The following is a 15,839-nucleotide window of genomic DNA, read 5'->3' as shown; positions in this document are numbered from 1 at the left end:
AGGAATCAGCCGAACAGGAAGTGATTGTTTCCGCTATTGACTTTAAGTGTTAGGTACAAGTCACCTTGTCTCATCACGCACAAAAGGCATTTTCTGGGTGAAATATGCTTATTTTCTTTCTTGCATTGGCATGCGTTAGATGAAAAGATTGATACTACTTTCGTCTCTGTATGCTAGATATGGAGCAGACAGTTATTTTAACAAAAAGGAACAAGACTGTTGCTACTTTGTCTAGTTTACTGTACAACTGTGAATGGTCATGGTCTTATATAAAACATGTTTAGGATTGATTTCTTGCCTTTGCGACCAAGTCAAATGTAGCAGGTTGTAAGTTACAGGGAAATCTGTATCATTACTTCCTCACAAATTTCACCAGTTTGCCAGGGTTTCAAAACGACACATTTCCCAAATAACTACAGTTCACTTTTCTAAGAATAGTTTTTTAGATAGATGTATTGCCTTTTAGACCAAGTAAAAGGAAACACAGCAGGTTGTAGCTCATCAGAACAACTGTGCATCTCTAGAGACGCATTGCGTAAGTTGCAGAAACATATGTCTCATTACTTCTTCACACATTTGTACCAGTTTGTCCTAGTTTTAAAAATGGCAAATCTTCAAAATGGCAACTGTTCACTTTTCTAGGAGCAGGACTATTGCCACCTTGTCAACAACAGTGAAGGGTCATGGTGTTAGTAACAGCTTTTTAGATGGATTTATTGCCTTTGAGACCAAATAAAAGGAGTCATTTATAACACACTTGACAATTGACCTGTCTTCACAAGTCAGGATAGCATCAGGACTCGAAAATATCTCAATTTCAGTTCCTTTAATAGAGAATGAGTGCAGGCAGCACTTTGTTTAGTGAAAATGACCTCCAGCTCTACGGTGAATCTTCCCTGCTTTCTCTTGGATGGAGTGTTAGCTAACTGCCTGAATGTGAGTGTGAGATGCTTGACACAGACAGTGTATCAGGGTTTAACATTCATTTGCACCTTCAAGATCATAGCTCTATTTTTATGTGCGGGAGGACTGCCAGGCTCAACAGTACAGAGACTTCAGGAGTCACCTGGATAACTGTTTCATCTCACATCAGCCACAGTCTGAAGTGAAACGGCTACCTGAGGAGGTAACTATCAAAAAGACATCGAGGGGGAGGAAGAAAAGAAAGTCTATTTCGATGGATTGCAGAAGAAAAAGCAGAGAGATTAAAAGCTCTGACAAGGTAAACAGAGAATAATCAGACTTCTAATTAAAGGTGGTCTCAAGCTAGCTGACCCGAGTATGAAAGTGACATTTAGGAGAAAAAAAAACAAGATAAAACACGTGGCCGGGACGATTTAATGAGAGAGAGAGTCTCCACTTCCTTCTCCCCGTGGGGACTGACCTTTCCGCTCCCCGGTGACAACGCTCCCTCCAGATTTATTGGGCCTTTCCCTCGGCTGCGCTGAAATAAAGGAAGGGTTGCCTCACCACCCAGACGCTGACCTTTAATTTGACACAGGCGGGGAAAAAACCACGACTCCAGCATCAAACAAAAGGCTGGACCCGGCGGTCGTTAGTTGGAAATCCAAGACCTTGTAGTGGCGCCTTTGTTGATTGACTTCATTTCCACCTGGTACTTTGAGTGCAAGATAAATGTGTGTGTGAAATGAATGTCATAGTAGCAGATCAAGAACACTGGAAATTCACACATGGACGGATCAAAGGAATCAGCCGAACAGGAAGTGATTGTTTCTCCTCGCTAGCCGTCCGCTATCGACTTTAAATGATAGGTACAAGTCACCTTGTCTCATCTCGCACAAAAGTCATTTTTTGGGTGTAATATGCTTATTTTCTTTCTTGCATGGTCTTGCATTAGATGAAACGATTGATACTACTTTCATCTTGGTATGCTACATATGTAGCAGACAGTTATTTTAACAAAAAGACTAGAAATGGGGAAAGCAGCAAGCCTGCTCCGTCCAAAAGGCAAAAATACCAACACAGTCTCACGGCATTTCTTGTTATAGTCAGAAAATGAATCTATTGATTCGTGTTCACCAACACGATTTCGCCATTTTTTTCGTGTCACACAGAACGATTTTAAAAGCAATGTAAATGATAACAAATTAGAAGGAAAAACACACAGCTTCTGGTATTCCAAGACCCGACCGGACAAAAAGACGTGGTGCAGGCACGAAACATACTACCAATAGAAATACATTGCTTTTAAAATCCTTCTGTGTGCCACAGCAGTATAATCTCTACATAACACCACTTTATGATTTTTGAAGTAATGACATGACTTCCCGTCACCACCGCTAAGCTAAAGGCGGCTAATGTTGGGCTATAAAGGAACTACAGCACGGTCACATGACTTCACGTCACCACCGCTAAGCTAAAGGCGCCTAATGTGGGGCGTGATGATGCATTAACTGGTATCATTTACAAACTTGATAGCAACCGCCATTTTTAAGGTCTACAGTGGAGTATTAACTGACGTGTTTTATGTCGTAGATTAAAAATCTCTTTAGCTTGTGTTAACCACAGACCTTATTTCAGGCTAACAACCAAAAACACATCAACATAAACCATCGTCTTCCATACAAACAAACAGGAAGTGCTAAAATGCAGACTCATTTTGGGGTTAGACTTATTTCTGCACCACTCAGAAATCTCAGAAAAGTGAATTAGGGCTATTTTAAGGGTCAATGGTCAAGTACAAATACAATTCCCCCAGGAAATGGTTTGTGGATGCATGTCCTCACCTAAAGCCTCGGGGAAAGAGCTGCATTTCAAAGAGCTGCTGCACAGTCCTGCATCATACGGCCATTTGTCAAAAGTCACGCCTCCTCTGCCTGCCTGACCGAGCAAAACAAGGTCATCTCCAAACTCAGACTGTAACGAGCGCGGAGAGACCGAAATGGAGCGGGCACAATGAGCAATAAACAATAATGATTTAATCATAATGAAGCTAACCTAGTCCAGTCCCATTTCAAAGCTGAGACAACACAATTAAATCCTGCAAAATACATTTCCATCGTCGCAATACACGAGATGATTTCCTCCACCGTGATTATTGCCATGGAGTGCATGACGTAGGTGTGTGTGTATGAGTGTGTGTGTGTATAATCTCAAAGAACATTTAATTAGATTAATGCTTTCATACAATTACTATTATCTGAAGAGATTGTACATGCCCTTTTGTCTTTTTTATCTCCCCATCACACTCAGCATGTTGGAGTAAGCTCATATAAGACGCTACTGAAAGATTCAATTCATGACACAATGAAAGTGACATTGGATCTCAAGATACTTAATATCGGAAGAAGCATTCCGACTATTACAGGACACTTGAAAGGGTTGTATAAAATGTGAGATTTATCACTATTCTCTGTTACTGTATAATTAAATACAACAGCGTGTCTGGTTGTTAACTGATTTCTGTGAAGCAAGCCGATCATTTAACAGAATTATCTAAGTCAACAGTAATAAATATGTATTTGTTAAGTGACTAAAAGCCATTTGTTAATGTCTAGATCATGTTCTAATGAGCAGCATTGTGAGTTAGTAGCATGGGCTTTATTTTCCTGTCATGTCATGAAAGCTAAAGCCCACTTAATGGAGGGTGGGAAAACACAACTATAACTTTTAATCAAAAAATGACAAACTACCACGGTAATGAGATCTTACACCTTCTCAATTATAACTAAAATAAGATAATTATGCGTGTCTAAACACCTCACCTGGCCTAGGCATTTTCCATTTATGTTACTTAGACATTTTCAGCTCTTCACAAATGAACTCTTTATGGATTTTGAAGGACAAATACAATCTCACGTTGAGTCTAAACCAACCACACCACAGTAGCATGACTTCAAGTTCGATCACCAGTTAGCTACCACTTGTTTTAAGATAAGACAAGTTAAGATGGAACTTTATTTATCTCCGTGGGGAAATTCAGGCGAAAAACAGGATTCCCACAAAGTAAAAAATAAAGATAAAATAGAATAAAAATGTAAATAATAATGCAAAAAGTAAAGTGATAACTCTTGAAAAAATATATCACGGTAAAACGTTGATCATAGGAGTGGACATATATACTCATATGATCACAAGTGGGTCATTTAATGCCATATTTTATTTTGCAGAACAAAATGTTTTAATATCTTAAGGTTTTGTTTTGAGTCATCTAACCAAAAAGCCATTCAAAAACCCATTGACTTCAAGGCGAGTTAACGGGAAGTGGTAAAAAAGCTAACTTTAGACTCAATAGAGAACCGCAGTGACGCGTCCTAAAACCCGGAAGTAAACTTCTTCCGGTTCCTTCGACAAAAATGCAATGCAATTTCTCCATAGGATTTTGGAAAATAGCTTGAAATACAGTAAGGTCTGTGGTTGAGACACATTGAAGAGACGGATCACGTTTTGTTTAGTCGGATAATCTCCACATGTCTACCCATCCATAGACCTTATTTCAAGCTATTTTCCAAAATCCTATGGAGAAATTGCATTGCATTTTTGTCGAAGGAAACGGAAGAAGTTTACTTCCGGGTTTTAGGACGCGTCACTGCGGTTCTCTATCCTGAATCATTCTATTGGTTCTCTATGAACTCAAAATATCTCATTAGAAAGTATCCATAGCATCCACAAACAGTATTCTAGTGTTCTTTCGTTGAATGTAATAACAGAAAGTAGAAACGATAACACGGGAAAACGAGTGTACTCCTCTTTAACCGCCCTGTTCCCATGATGCTGAAGTCTGCAGATAACAAAGAGCTATTTCTAGAAAGCAGTGCTGTTTATTGTATTTGTTTGTGGTGTGAAATGAGGAAGCAGAACTACCGAGGGAAACATTGTTCCTTGATGTCTGGTAGCTGTATGTTCTTTAACAAATGTGCAGAGGAAACTGAACAAAGTTTGATGTCACATATTGGTCGTAGTCGAGGGAGCAGAGGTTGGACACGCATGAAATAAAATTCAGACAAGACAGCTTGGCATCTCAGCAGTCATTTCTGTTTCTGTGGATGCTGAGTGTGGTCACTTTCTGAAAAGAGCGTGCAAAACATCACTGATTGTTCCTATAATGTCCCCGCACGGTACTTAAGAGGTTCGCGGCGGCTTTATCAGTTTCTCCAGCCACAACAATTGTTGAGAAGGGATTTGCTGCCGAGTCACTGGCGCCGCTGAGACAAACATGGAAATATGTTTGCTTGATGAGTCGTCTATTCAAAGACAGACACCCTACAGAATTGTTTTTAAATTGCCTGACTAAGAAGAAGTTTGGCTTTTTCCTCACCCTATAGAGACGGATAATAGACTTTTTCTAGAGTTTGAAGATATTTCTCGACTTTGACAAAGCAAGCTCCGGGAGAAAAAACGTAATCAATTCAGAGCCTTAAGAGAACAGCTGTAGGAAATACTGTATATATACGACTGGAATATTAACTAAGGAAGAAACTGTATTAACACTTCAAAAAGGGTTTTACTTAAATATACGATTTTATTATATATCTTTATGCAAGGTATAAAATAACCCGACGTGAACTGAATGTATACACTTGAGAGTTTTGTACTACTTATACCAAGACCACTTGCCAACAAAATGCCACGCGTCATAAAATAATCCATCATTTAATTTTTTGCACTCATTCTGATCTTGTTTTTCTGTAAAACTTCAGGAAATACAGTTTCTGGGCGTGATGTATGTTTTGTGTTTCCCTTTGGTTCAGTCTTTACGTTCACTTAGCATACACACAAGGGTGCTGATGATCCCTTTTTTTTTTTCTTGGCAAAAAAGAGAAAATAAGCTAATGTTTTAGTAATTTGAACTGCTCTATACATTAACATTAAGTCAGTTTTAGTCCTTTAGCGATGACCGAAATTAGCAGAGTGAACACTAGTGAAGTTCTACTGCATTGTGAACATAACATGACCTATTCTGAATATCGCAGAAAAAACAACAACAATGGGCCATTGTTTGAGATAAACGCAGGTAAAATACAGTTCAACAGTAACATCTTAAAATCCCTTTTAAAACTCACCTTTTTATTTAAGCTTTTATGTAATGATGACACCACTCTGTTTTACTCGACATCCATATATCCATATATTTTATTGGATGGGTTTGGGTAATTTTGACCGCATGCTTTGTTGCCGCCTGAATGGCCTGTTCTTTATCCATGTAAAGCAATTTGTGACGTTGCTTTAAAAAGTGCTGTATAAATAAAGTTATTATTATTATTTAGCATGAGTGGAGAGGACTTACTCTTAGCTTGACATCTGAGCAAAAGAGAACTTAGACAAAAATTGAATGGTCTATAAAGTTATTCAAGATTAACTGGAGGGATTGTTGTTCCTTTAGCGCTTGTTGTTCTCCTTGTTTACTGACGCCACATTTCTAACCAATAAGAAAGACTTGCATTTCCAACCTTGTTTCTATTCTCCCATCAGTAAAATGGATTTTATGTTATTTGACATAACTTTAGCTCGACCCCAAAAGTTTCCATTTCCCTCTAAATTTGGAGTGTGACAAAAAATTGGACAAATACAAAAAAACTCCACTTTCTAACTCTTGTTCCTGGCTGTTTGTAGTATCTGTGGTCTTTGTATCTCAGCTTGTAACACCAACAGTACATCCCTCAGCAGAAAAGCATCAGTAAATATAACAGTATGTTGATTTCCTGTATGCCTCTTGCACGCACATTAATTCAAAGTGCTGCTCAAATATTTGTGCCATGAGTGTCTGTTACACAGATTAAACGCTTCAGAGAGCTTTGCTTCGACTTGCACAATGTATATTTACCTTTAAGTCATTGAGCTGATGCTCTCATCTTGAAAATTAGCATCTCAGAGTCTTGTTCAAGGACACATCAGCAGGATTATTGAACATATTGACTGCAAAACTCCCCATGCACCAACATCCTGCTGATCACAACAAAGCGCTCCCTCAGGATACTGTAATTAGCTTTATTTTGGGCTCTAATAAAGTAAAGTGCGCCCACAGAGGTCACTTCATAATTGCTGCGGTGATGCTTTGACAAGAGCCGTTTGGAAAACAAATAAGGGTACAAAAAAGAATATTAAATATAGCCGAGTTCATGAACCACGCAGGTGTTTTCAGATTGTTAGCTTCACCGTACTACTGTTTGTTCATCGTGACATCTGTTGGGCTGACTGTCAGTGTCTTATTGTGTTTTACACATCATTCTGCGTGTGAATAATTAATGTAAAAGCTTTAATTGTTTTTGTTTCTGGAGTTCAGATGACCTGACAGCTTCACAGACAGCGCAGATGTCCCATTAGCTTGAGCTTGAACAGAGGAGCACTAATGTTTGAGTAATCAGGGAATCATGCGCGTTACGGACTATTAACACTGTTTGCAGTCGTCACGATCTCCAAAGCAGCTGATATTTCCTTTGTTGGAGTGGAAGCTGATTTATATCATCAAATATGATCATAGCTCTTCACACCGCCGCCTAAACATGACAGATGCTAACATATCATCTGACAATCATCAAGTAGGTATGTCTGTACTCTACATACCAGCCTGGTCTCCTAAAATTACCTTTCTCATACTCTACATTACTACATGTTTTAATTTTGAAAAACGACATCTGCTTTGCACACCTGTATAATGTTAAAATATCTTTTGTTTATATGTTTTTTAGCATTAGAATTGGTCTATTTATGTGTATTCTTACTATACCTACCCTTTTCCCTCACCCTATCCTAAGGGAGTGAATGTACGTAGACACGTTGTGCCTCTCCACCTCTGTTCCGTATGTCTTACTTGCTACCCCTTATCCCTCACCCTATCCTAAGGGAGTGAATGTACGTAGACACGTTGTGCCTCTCCACCTCTGTTCCTTACTTCTTACCCCTTTCCCTCAACCTATCCTAAGGGAGTGCATGTACGTAGACACGTTAGTTTTGCTGCTATAGGCTTAGACTGTCGGGGGACACCTTACTTCTTCCTTCTGTCTGTCTGTACCTGCGTACTCTCATGTTCCGAATAACCCAGCTTCCCCCACATTTCTTTTTGGTGTCTATCTACGCCGGGATCCTGAGTCGTGGCTGATCCTGTTGCTGCGGTCCTGTGTCCTGGATCCTGAATCATGTGTCCTGGATCCTGCATCCTGACTCCTGGATCCGGAGTCCTGGATCCTTAATCCTGAGTCCTGGATCCTGTGTCCTGGATCCTCTATCCTGAGTTCTGGATCTGAGTCCTGGACTTCGAGTCGTGGCTGAACCTGTCTCTGCGGTCCTGCCTGACTCTTATCATACTACTTCCTATAGTATAGATGGCTCCCACAGGATTGTTGACATCCTCCTGGATTCATCTTCTTATTATAGACGCATGCATTTCCAAACATTTGGTCTACCTACGCTGTAAAATGTATTATCTCTTCACTTTACACACGGCATCCATTGCACGTCTGTCCGTCCTGGGAGAGGGATCCCTCCTCTGTTGCTCTCCCTGAGGTCTCTCCCATGTTCCCCTTTAAACTGTGGGGTTTTTCTCTGGAAGTTTTTCCTTGTACGATGTGAGGGTCTAAGGACAGAGGGTGTCGTATTGCATACTGATATTCTGTACAAACTGTGAAGTCCACTGAGACAAATGTAACATTTGTGATATTGGGCTATATTAATAAACATTGATTGATTGATTATTCTGTATATTTTATAAGTTGTATTATATAGATACTCTACATACATATACAGTTTTGGAACATTATGAAGTAATGAGTATTTTCAGTTTATGCTACTTTTCTACTCATAAAGATGACAAAATATGAATAAACCAATTAATAAAGATTGACATATAATCATAGGTTAAAATATCCAGCACTAATTTAAAAAAGCTCCACATTTACCAGCTGTGATGAACACATTAATGCATCCATCATCATAATCCAGTAATTCAATATATATTAAACCTGAAACTTAAGTCTGTTTATGTATATTTTGAATGCAGGATTTATTTGTAATAGAGTATTAGTTTCGCTACTTTAACTTAAAGTGGACCTATCATGCTATATTTGAATAATATAGTGTAGGACCATACCTATATAAGGCATATTTATACTTTTTTTTTTTCAAAATACCAAACAGATCATGCATTTTAGCCATGCCTCATTTCGCTCAATTTGACATTTTCTAGCTCTGGGCAGATTCAGTGAGAACAGCACCATCTACAGGCCTGGCATATGTACCACAGCGTCTCCAGCGCTTTCGAACGGCAATGGCCGTGGCTGTCTCCTCCTGATTGGTGGAGTTGGCCCAATAGCCGTAGCGCCACCGTCCTGACGTCAGGACAGTGTTCAAATCTGGATCAGTTTTTATCAGATCCGTTGCAGCCCCTTTTTTAGAGATTTGGGTATGGAGGAAAATAGAGAGGGTTGTGTTTTCTGACACTTGGTGAGTTCCCTGGAACACCGGGGACACATATTCATGTGTAAAAGACGTACAAAAGTGCATTTTGCATGATAGGTCCCCTTTAAGTAAAATATCTGAATACTTCCACCTCTAGATATATAGATTTCTACTGTTTATGAAGACATTTCCTGTTTTATTTCTTCCTTCAATACCTTGTTAACATGCTGCTGTGACAAAACAATTTCCCAATTTGGGATCAATAAAGAGTATCTAATGTTATACGATGTAATTAATTGAAAAGTAAGTGCACTACATGTGTGGTTGGTGTTATTGCAGTCATGAGGTTCACTGTATCCGTCTGTTATTGAATGTTTGGGCCTCACACAGAGACGTTTCATTTCCCCTCACAAAGAGCGACCAGTTGAGCGTTTGATTGCAAGCGGAGCGACTGACACAGACATCAATGAGGTCGGCCTTCTGAGGCTAAGCTTAGGCATAATAATTAATCTTCCTTGACATCATCATCCTCCGAGTCACCTAGCAACAGTCCATCTGCATTAATGAGACCACAAAACGAGCCTGTCACGGACCGTCTGGGGGGGGTGAACTTCATTTATCTTTTCTATTTGGAGAACAGCATTTATCAGGTTTTCTCGACTGAATCTAAAGAGAATTTGTACATAGTGAGAGACCTTTAAAAAGAGGATAGAAAGCTTGAATTAACACTTAGTTTTGGCTGTAATTGTTTGCTTTATAATGTGTGGCTCAGGGGGGGGAATTAGAGTCAACAAGTCAACAAGTCACGTGTCCTTTGGCGAGGTACTTGACACCAAATTACTTAATTTAAGTGCATGTAAGTTGCTTTGGACAAAAGCGTCTACTAAATGACACGTGATGTATGGATGGGAGAATGTGGAGTTCTGTGCTTCTCATCAGGATCCTGATCATTAATGACCGCCTCGCTGCACATTATCCAGCTTATTTCACAGTTACGTGCAAACTAAACCAATGACCTGGCTCAAAATATTGATAACAGATGATTGTATTTAATTACAAATGATCGTATTGCTTCCGTTAAGAAAAATAGTTTGTTCCACTGCGTACAAATGGCCTTACTCAAGGTTTTTCTCCAACTGTCCAAGTCCGTTCACAGTTTATTTTCCATGAACCAGTCTTTAAACGCTGTTCCCTTTAGTGTTTACTTCCTGTCTGTCTTCTTCTGCTGTTCCCTTTAGTGTTTACTTCCTGTCTTTCTTCTTCTGCTGTTCCCTTTAGTGTTTACTTCCTGTCTGTCTTCTTCTGCTGTTCCCTTTAGTGTTTACTTCCTGTCTGTCTTATTCTGCTGTTCCCTTTAGTGTTTACTTCCTGTCTGTCTTCTTCTGCTGTTCCCTTTAGTGTTTACTTCCTGTCTGTCTTCTTCTGCTGTTCCCTTTAGTGTTTACTTCCGGTCTGTCTTCTTCTGCTGTTCCCTTTAGTGTTTACTTCCTGTCTGTCTTCTTCTGCTGTTCCCTTTAGTGTTTACTTCCTGTCTGTCTTCTTCTGCTGTTCCCTTTAGTGTTTACTTCCTGTCTGTCTTCTTCTGCTGTTCCCTTTAGTGTTTACTTCCTGTCTGTCTTCTTCTGCTGTTCCCTTTAGTGTTTACTTCCTGTCTGTCTTATTCTGCTGTTCCCTTTAGTGTTTACTTCCTGTCTGTCTTCTTCTGCTGTTCCCTTTAGTGTTTACTTCCTGTCTGTCTTCTTCTGCTGTTCCCTTTAGTGTTTACTTCCGGTCTGTCTTCTTCTGCTGTTCCCTTTAGTGTTTACTTCCTGTCTGTCTTCTTCTGCTGTTCCCTTTAGTGTTTACTTCCTGTCTGTCTTATTCTGCTGTTCCCTTTAGTGTTTACTTCCTGTCTGTCTTCTTCTGCTGTTCCCTTTAGTGTTTACTTCCTGTCTGTCTTCTTCTGCTGTTCCCTTTAGTGTTTACTTCCTGTCTGTCTTCTTCTGCTGTTCCCTTTAGTGTTTACTTCCTGTCTGTCTTCTTCTGCTGTTCCCTTCAGTGTTTATTTTCATTTTCATTTTCATTTAATCGTTTATTTGAAGAGGGACAGTGCACATTTACTTCCTGTATGGCTTCTTCTGTTGATTTCTCTTACGTCCAGCTCTCTGTCTTTTGAACTATTTCCTTCTCTTGTTCGTTTGTTCGTTTGTTTGTTTGTTCTCTTGTTCGTTTGTTGTCCACAGCTGATGTTACATTTACCAGACTTCTTTCTCTGGATTGATATAACTGCACAAAGTTCTTTGAGCCCCCTTAGCAAGTATTAACAATATCTGGTATCCCACAATTGACCAATCAGAATTGAGTATTCAACTAAGCCTTGTGATATGTAATCACTAACCTCACAGGTGAGAACAAAGTAGATAAAGCATCATGACCCACTCACTTAATGTTTGTATATCTCTTATACAATCTCAAGCTTTTTAAGTCCCGATCGCTGCACAGCAATTATTTTTTTAGTGATAGGGAGGTAACAGGTGAGAAGGTTCAAATCATTTATTGGTTTTTTAAGTCTTGTGTTAGTAAATCCATCTTCTGGAGAGACAATTAAAGAGAAGAGAGAGGGGGGGGGTAAATAACTTCCATTAAATGTTGATGAGCTTAATTAGCTCTACCAATCACCTGACAAGATAAAGATTCGAGCAAAAGGTACATTACTTTGCAAAAGTGTTCACACGCCCACCCACGCCAAAGAGACCAAAAGCAATCTTGTATTCTCAAACGTCAAATACTGATTTAACTTAAGCATCCACATTATGGACAACAGCCTGCCTTCTTGCCTCCCACATACACAGACACACACACACACACACACTACAGAGTGCACATACTCAGGTCTAACAGCAGTGATCGGCAGCAGCAAAGAGAGCAAACTGGAAATTGCAAATGGCAATGTGTTCAGGTAAAGGACTGTGACTGAGTCCCTCACCGTGTTTACTCGTAGAAAATTGAGGAATAACAGCCTGTCATACGGTGACACATCAGCCTTTGTTAAATAAATTACTTTGCTCTCTGCACAGCTCTGTGATGCCTGGCCTCCTGGACAAATTGTCCATTTGGGAAGTGCGGTCTAAATGGAACTGCGTCTTTGGCATGTTGCTCTAACCAAGCACAAAGAACCGGGGCCGATAGGAATCCAATTATCCGAGGCAAATAATGGATGTCTCATTTACGATGTGCAGGCTATTGCGACAGTAATGGCAGAGCCACAGTTCCCCCGAAGCCAGTCTCTATCAACTGCATCATCTTCTGCTTAACACTAACTCATCTGCAGCCATATGCTACAAGCTGTCAGGCGTCACAGATCATAACAAATCTTTTGAGGGCTCGGCAAACATGGCTGTCAAAGATAGAATATTTACTCACATGTAGCGTAGGTGTGGGTTCTGAGCGAACGCTCGCGGCTGGATCGTCTTCAGGTTGCAATTCATGATAGTTCTGAAATGGAAAAAGTACAGATGAAGCTGTGAAGAAAGCAACTGAACAAAGGCATTTATTTTCTTCAGAGCGTGGGCACACACGTGTTATGCTCATCATGCATCAAGGCCATATTTTATGTCCCCTTATTCTGCTTTTTTATCATCGCAGCATGTGCACTCTGCTTCTTATCTCTTGTTTTTTCGCTGTTTTGTTTTTAAGACGCTTTTCAAAATAGTTTTTAACCTTTTGTTTCTTTATTTGTCTTTTTAACAGTAAGAATGTTTTGACATTTGAATAAAAGCAGTTTTTTAAATGCAAAAAAATTAAGGTTTCAAAGTGCATTTTAAATCTTTCAACCTTCAGTGTAACAAATCCATGTCTTCTCCAATTTAATACGTATGAACCATGTATGATGAAAGATTTGTGAGGAAGTGAAATCACAAAAATATGCATGACTCATGATCTAAAACCACTACATATATTTAAAGAAAATATTGAGTACAATAAAAAGTAATAAAATATAAAAAAATATATAAATCCAGGTATTCAAAATCTCTTTAGAAATTGCAAGTAATTACTTTTAAACACACAAAATGAATGTCTCAAAGTGCATTTCGAGACACTTTTACATCCTTTAGTATCTTCTGCAGCAGCACACTGTAACCAGTCCATCTCTACTCTAACTAGTCCAATTTAATATGCACCACTGTATGACATTATTAAAACAATACACAAGACCCATCATATCAATTCATTCTAACTACATAGAAATTAAGAAGGAAATGTATACGATAAAAAAAAAATGTTATGTCAAGAGATCCAGATATCAAAAATCTCCTGCCCTGTTTTTTTGCAAATAAACCAGATTATTTTGCCCCAAAAAAGTTAATTTCAAGACACATGTACATATTTTATCTGCTGCTGCAGTCCACTGTAACAAGTTCCATGTATTTTCCAATTATGTGAACCTCAATTTCCACCCTGCAGAGCTGGCACTGAAATAGAAATTCAATATACACCACTGTGATGAAAGATGTTTGAACTTCTTTGTAGAGCGAGCGAAACCTCTGATTAACACATGCATTCTGACGCATTGTGGTAACTTGTATGGAGGGGAAATATGTGTGAAATTAAACTAATCCTCACTTTGGTTGGGACTCCTTGGAAATCCTTCTTGCAATTCCCAGCGACCCAGTTCAGGAACTCTGTCCTGGGCCTCAATGGTAATGACTTCTAATCGTGTAATCACAGATGTCTAAGAGAAGTCATCGACATCATCAGCAGGCTGATTATATCCAGCTGTTGGTGCCAATTACCTTCCAGAAGTCTGATCACACCTCTGTGCTTTCTGACTGGGATCTTTTGGGCGTGTTTCATCACAGAAAGCCTCCAAAGTGGGGCTCCGAGACCTCCAGGGGTCCTTCAGAGGCTTTCTGTGGTCCCCAGAAAGCTTTCTTAGCATATTACCAACAATAACTTCACTATTGTTTCACTCCACAGGAATTAGCACAACAATGGAGCAACAAATGAGCTTTGGTTATTATCCTCACGGCAGTAATGACTATTATATGGAACACAATAATCTCCTTTAGCAGTGGTTTGATGCTCGCTGCATTTAATGTGAGGTCTTAAATACGACCAAAACAGTAAAGGAGCAGTAACAACCACTTTGGCAACACATTGATAATCTACATCATGTCCTCCAGCATTGATGCACAACAAATACTTTTGGAAGAAACCATTTGTCATTTTCGAAGGGGGGTGAATACGTGAATCTGCCACAAAGACGAGCAACTCAACAACATTTTTAGGATCACTTCTTCATTTTATTTTTAATTAAAGGATACTTTTGAGCTACCTTGAAATACATCACCAAGATACAAGTTAAATAAATATATGTATTATATCTTTTAATAGGACATTGTACTTTAACATCTTATGTTTATATCCATGTTCTTTTGTTTTTCTCAATTATTTCTAAACTGTCACATATAAATAAATAAAGCATTCTGATTATGATTAAAAGAGAAAATTAAAAATGCAATGCAGAAATGGTGATAAACTTCCTCATAAAAACATGAATTTAAGCACAATGATGCACCTGGGATGAGTCTGGTTATATTCTACACATTTAAAAAAATGCAACAAATCCCAGATAATAGTTCCAATAGATTTGATCACACCAACACAAATGTCCTATACAGCCAAAATGTTTTCAATCTGATTGGCCACCTTGCAAGCTAATATTCTGAGGGGGTAAATGTGGGTCTTTCACCAGAAAAAAGATTTTGGGGGATTATTTTAAATCTCCAATTAATCAGTTTTGTAGCTCAGTAATCTCACACTTTATATGAGAGTAAATACTGCATATTTATTTAGAGATTTGCACGTGAGTTATCCGTACTGAAATGGTTATTGGAAATTATGGTCAGTTCTGCACAAGCTTCTACAACTACAGTAGAGCCACTTTTCAGAGACTTACTAAAGCAAAATGAATTCAAATGACAGATTTGACTTTCTGATCATCAGCATTACAACCCCTTGATTGAGATGAGATTGCCATATGAAAGATGAAATACACATTTAACAACCTATCATTATAAGTCTTACCTTGGATAAGCTAATTATCACCTCCCTGCCTGAGCCTTCCTGTCGAGATGTCCCTTTTCATTTTGACCACAGATATAAAAAAGACTCATAGTTCTACTAACTAAAACCTGTGCTAAAGGTGGTAAACACACTAAACTCAATCCCAAACGATTCCCACAACTCTCAGTGATGTCCGAAATGCTAAGAAGTCACTTCTACTGTAGCTAGCAAACCAGAATGCTAATCCAAGTTTAGCATCTCTTCACATTCTGCTTCCTCTCCTCACCTGCAGCACCTCTTTTCCACAAGCCCTGCCTCCACTGATAAGCCCCGCCCACCGCATCAGCTCACCTGTGCTCCCAGCTGCCATTCATCTGCAATCAGGCCAGTGTTTAAGGCTCTCATGCTTTCTCACTCCACATTATTCCCCTTCAAAAACA

At 39.1% G+C, this 15,839-nt stretch overlaps 1 protein-coding gene across 2 annotated transcripts in view; it reads right to left on the bottom strand.

The window, feature by feature from the left end:
• The window catches only part of ntrk3b (neurotrophic tyrosine kinase, receptor, type 3b), a 245,194-nt gene that overhangs the window by 182,086 nt on the left and 47,269 nt on the right, over positions 1–15,839 (bottom strand). For both annotated transcript variants that reach the window (XM_034148840.1, XM_034148839.1), the window contains exon 3: positions 12,757–12,828. In XM_034148840.1, the coding sequence (XP_034004731.1) occupies positions 12,757–12,828 (72 nt within the window). The remainder of the gene's footprint in view (positions 1–12,756; positions 12,829–15,839) is intronic.

The sequence above is a fragment of the Trematomus bernacchii genome, unplaced genomic scaffold (genome assembly GCF_902827165.1).
Source record: "Trematomus bernacchii unplaced genomic scaffold, fTreBer1.1, whole genome shotgun sequence".
NCBI lineage: Eukaryota > Metazoa > Chordata > Actinopteri > Perciformes > Nototheniidae > Trematomus > Trematomus bernacchii.
Note: the sequence above shows the minus strand (reverse complement) of the source record. Positions and strands in the feature narration are given on the sequence as shown.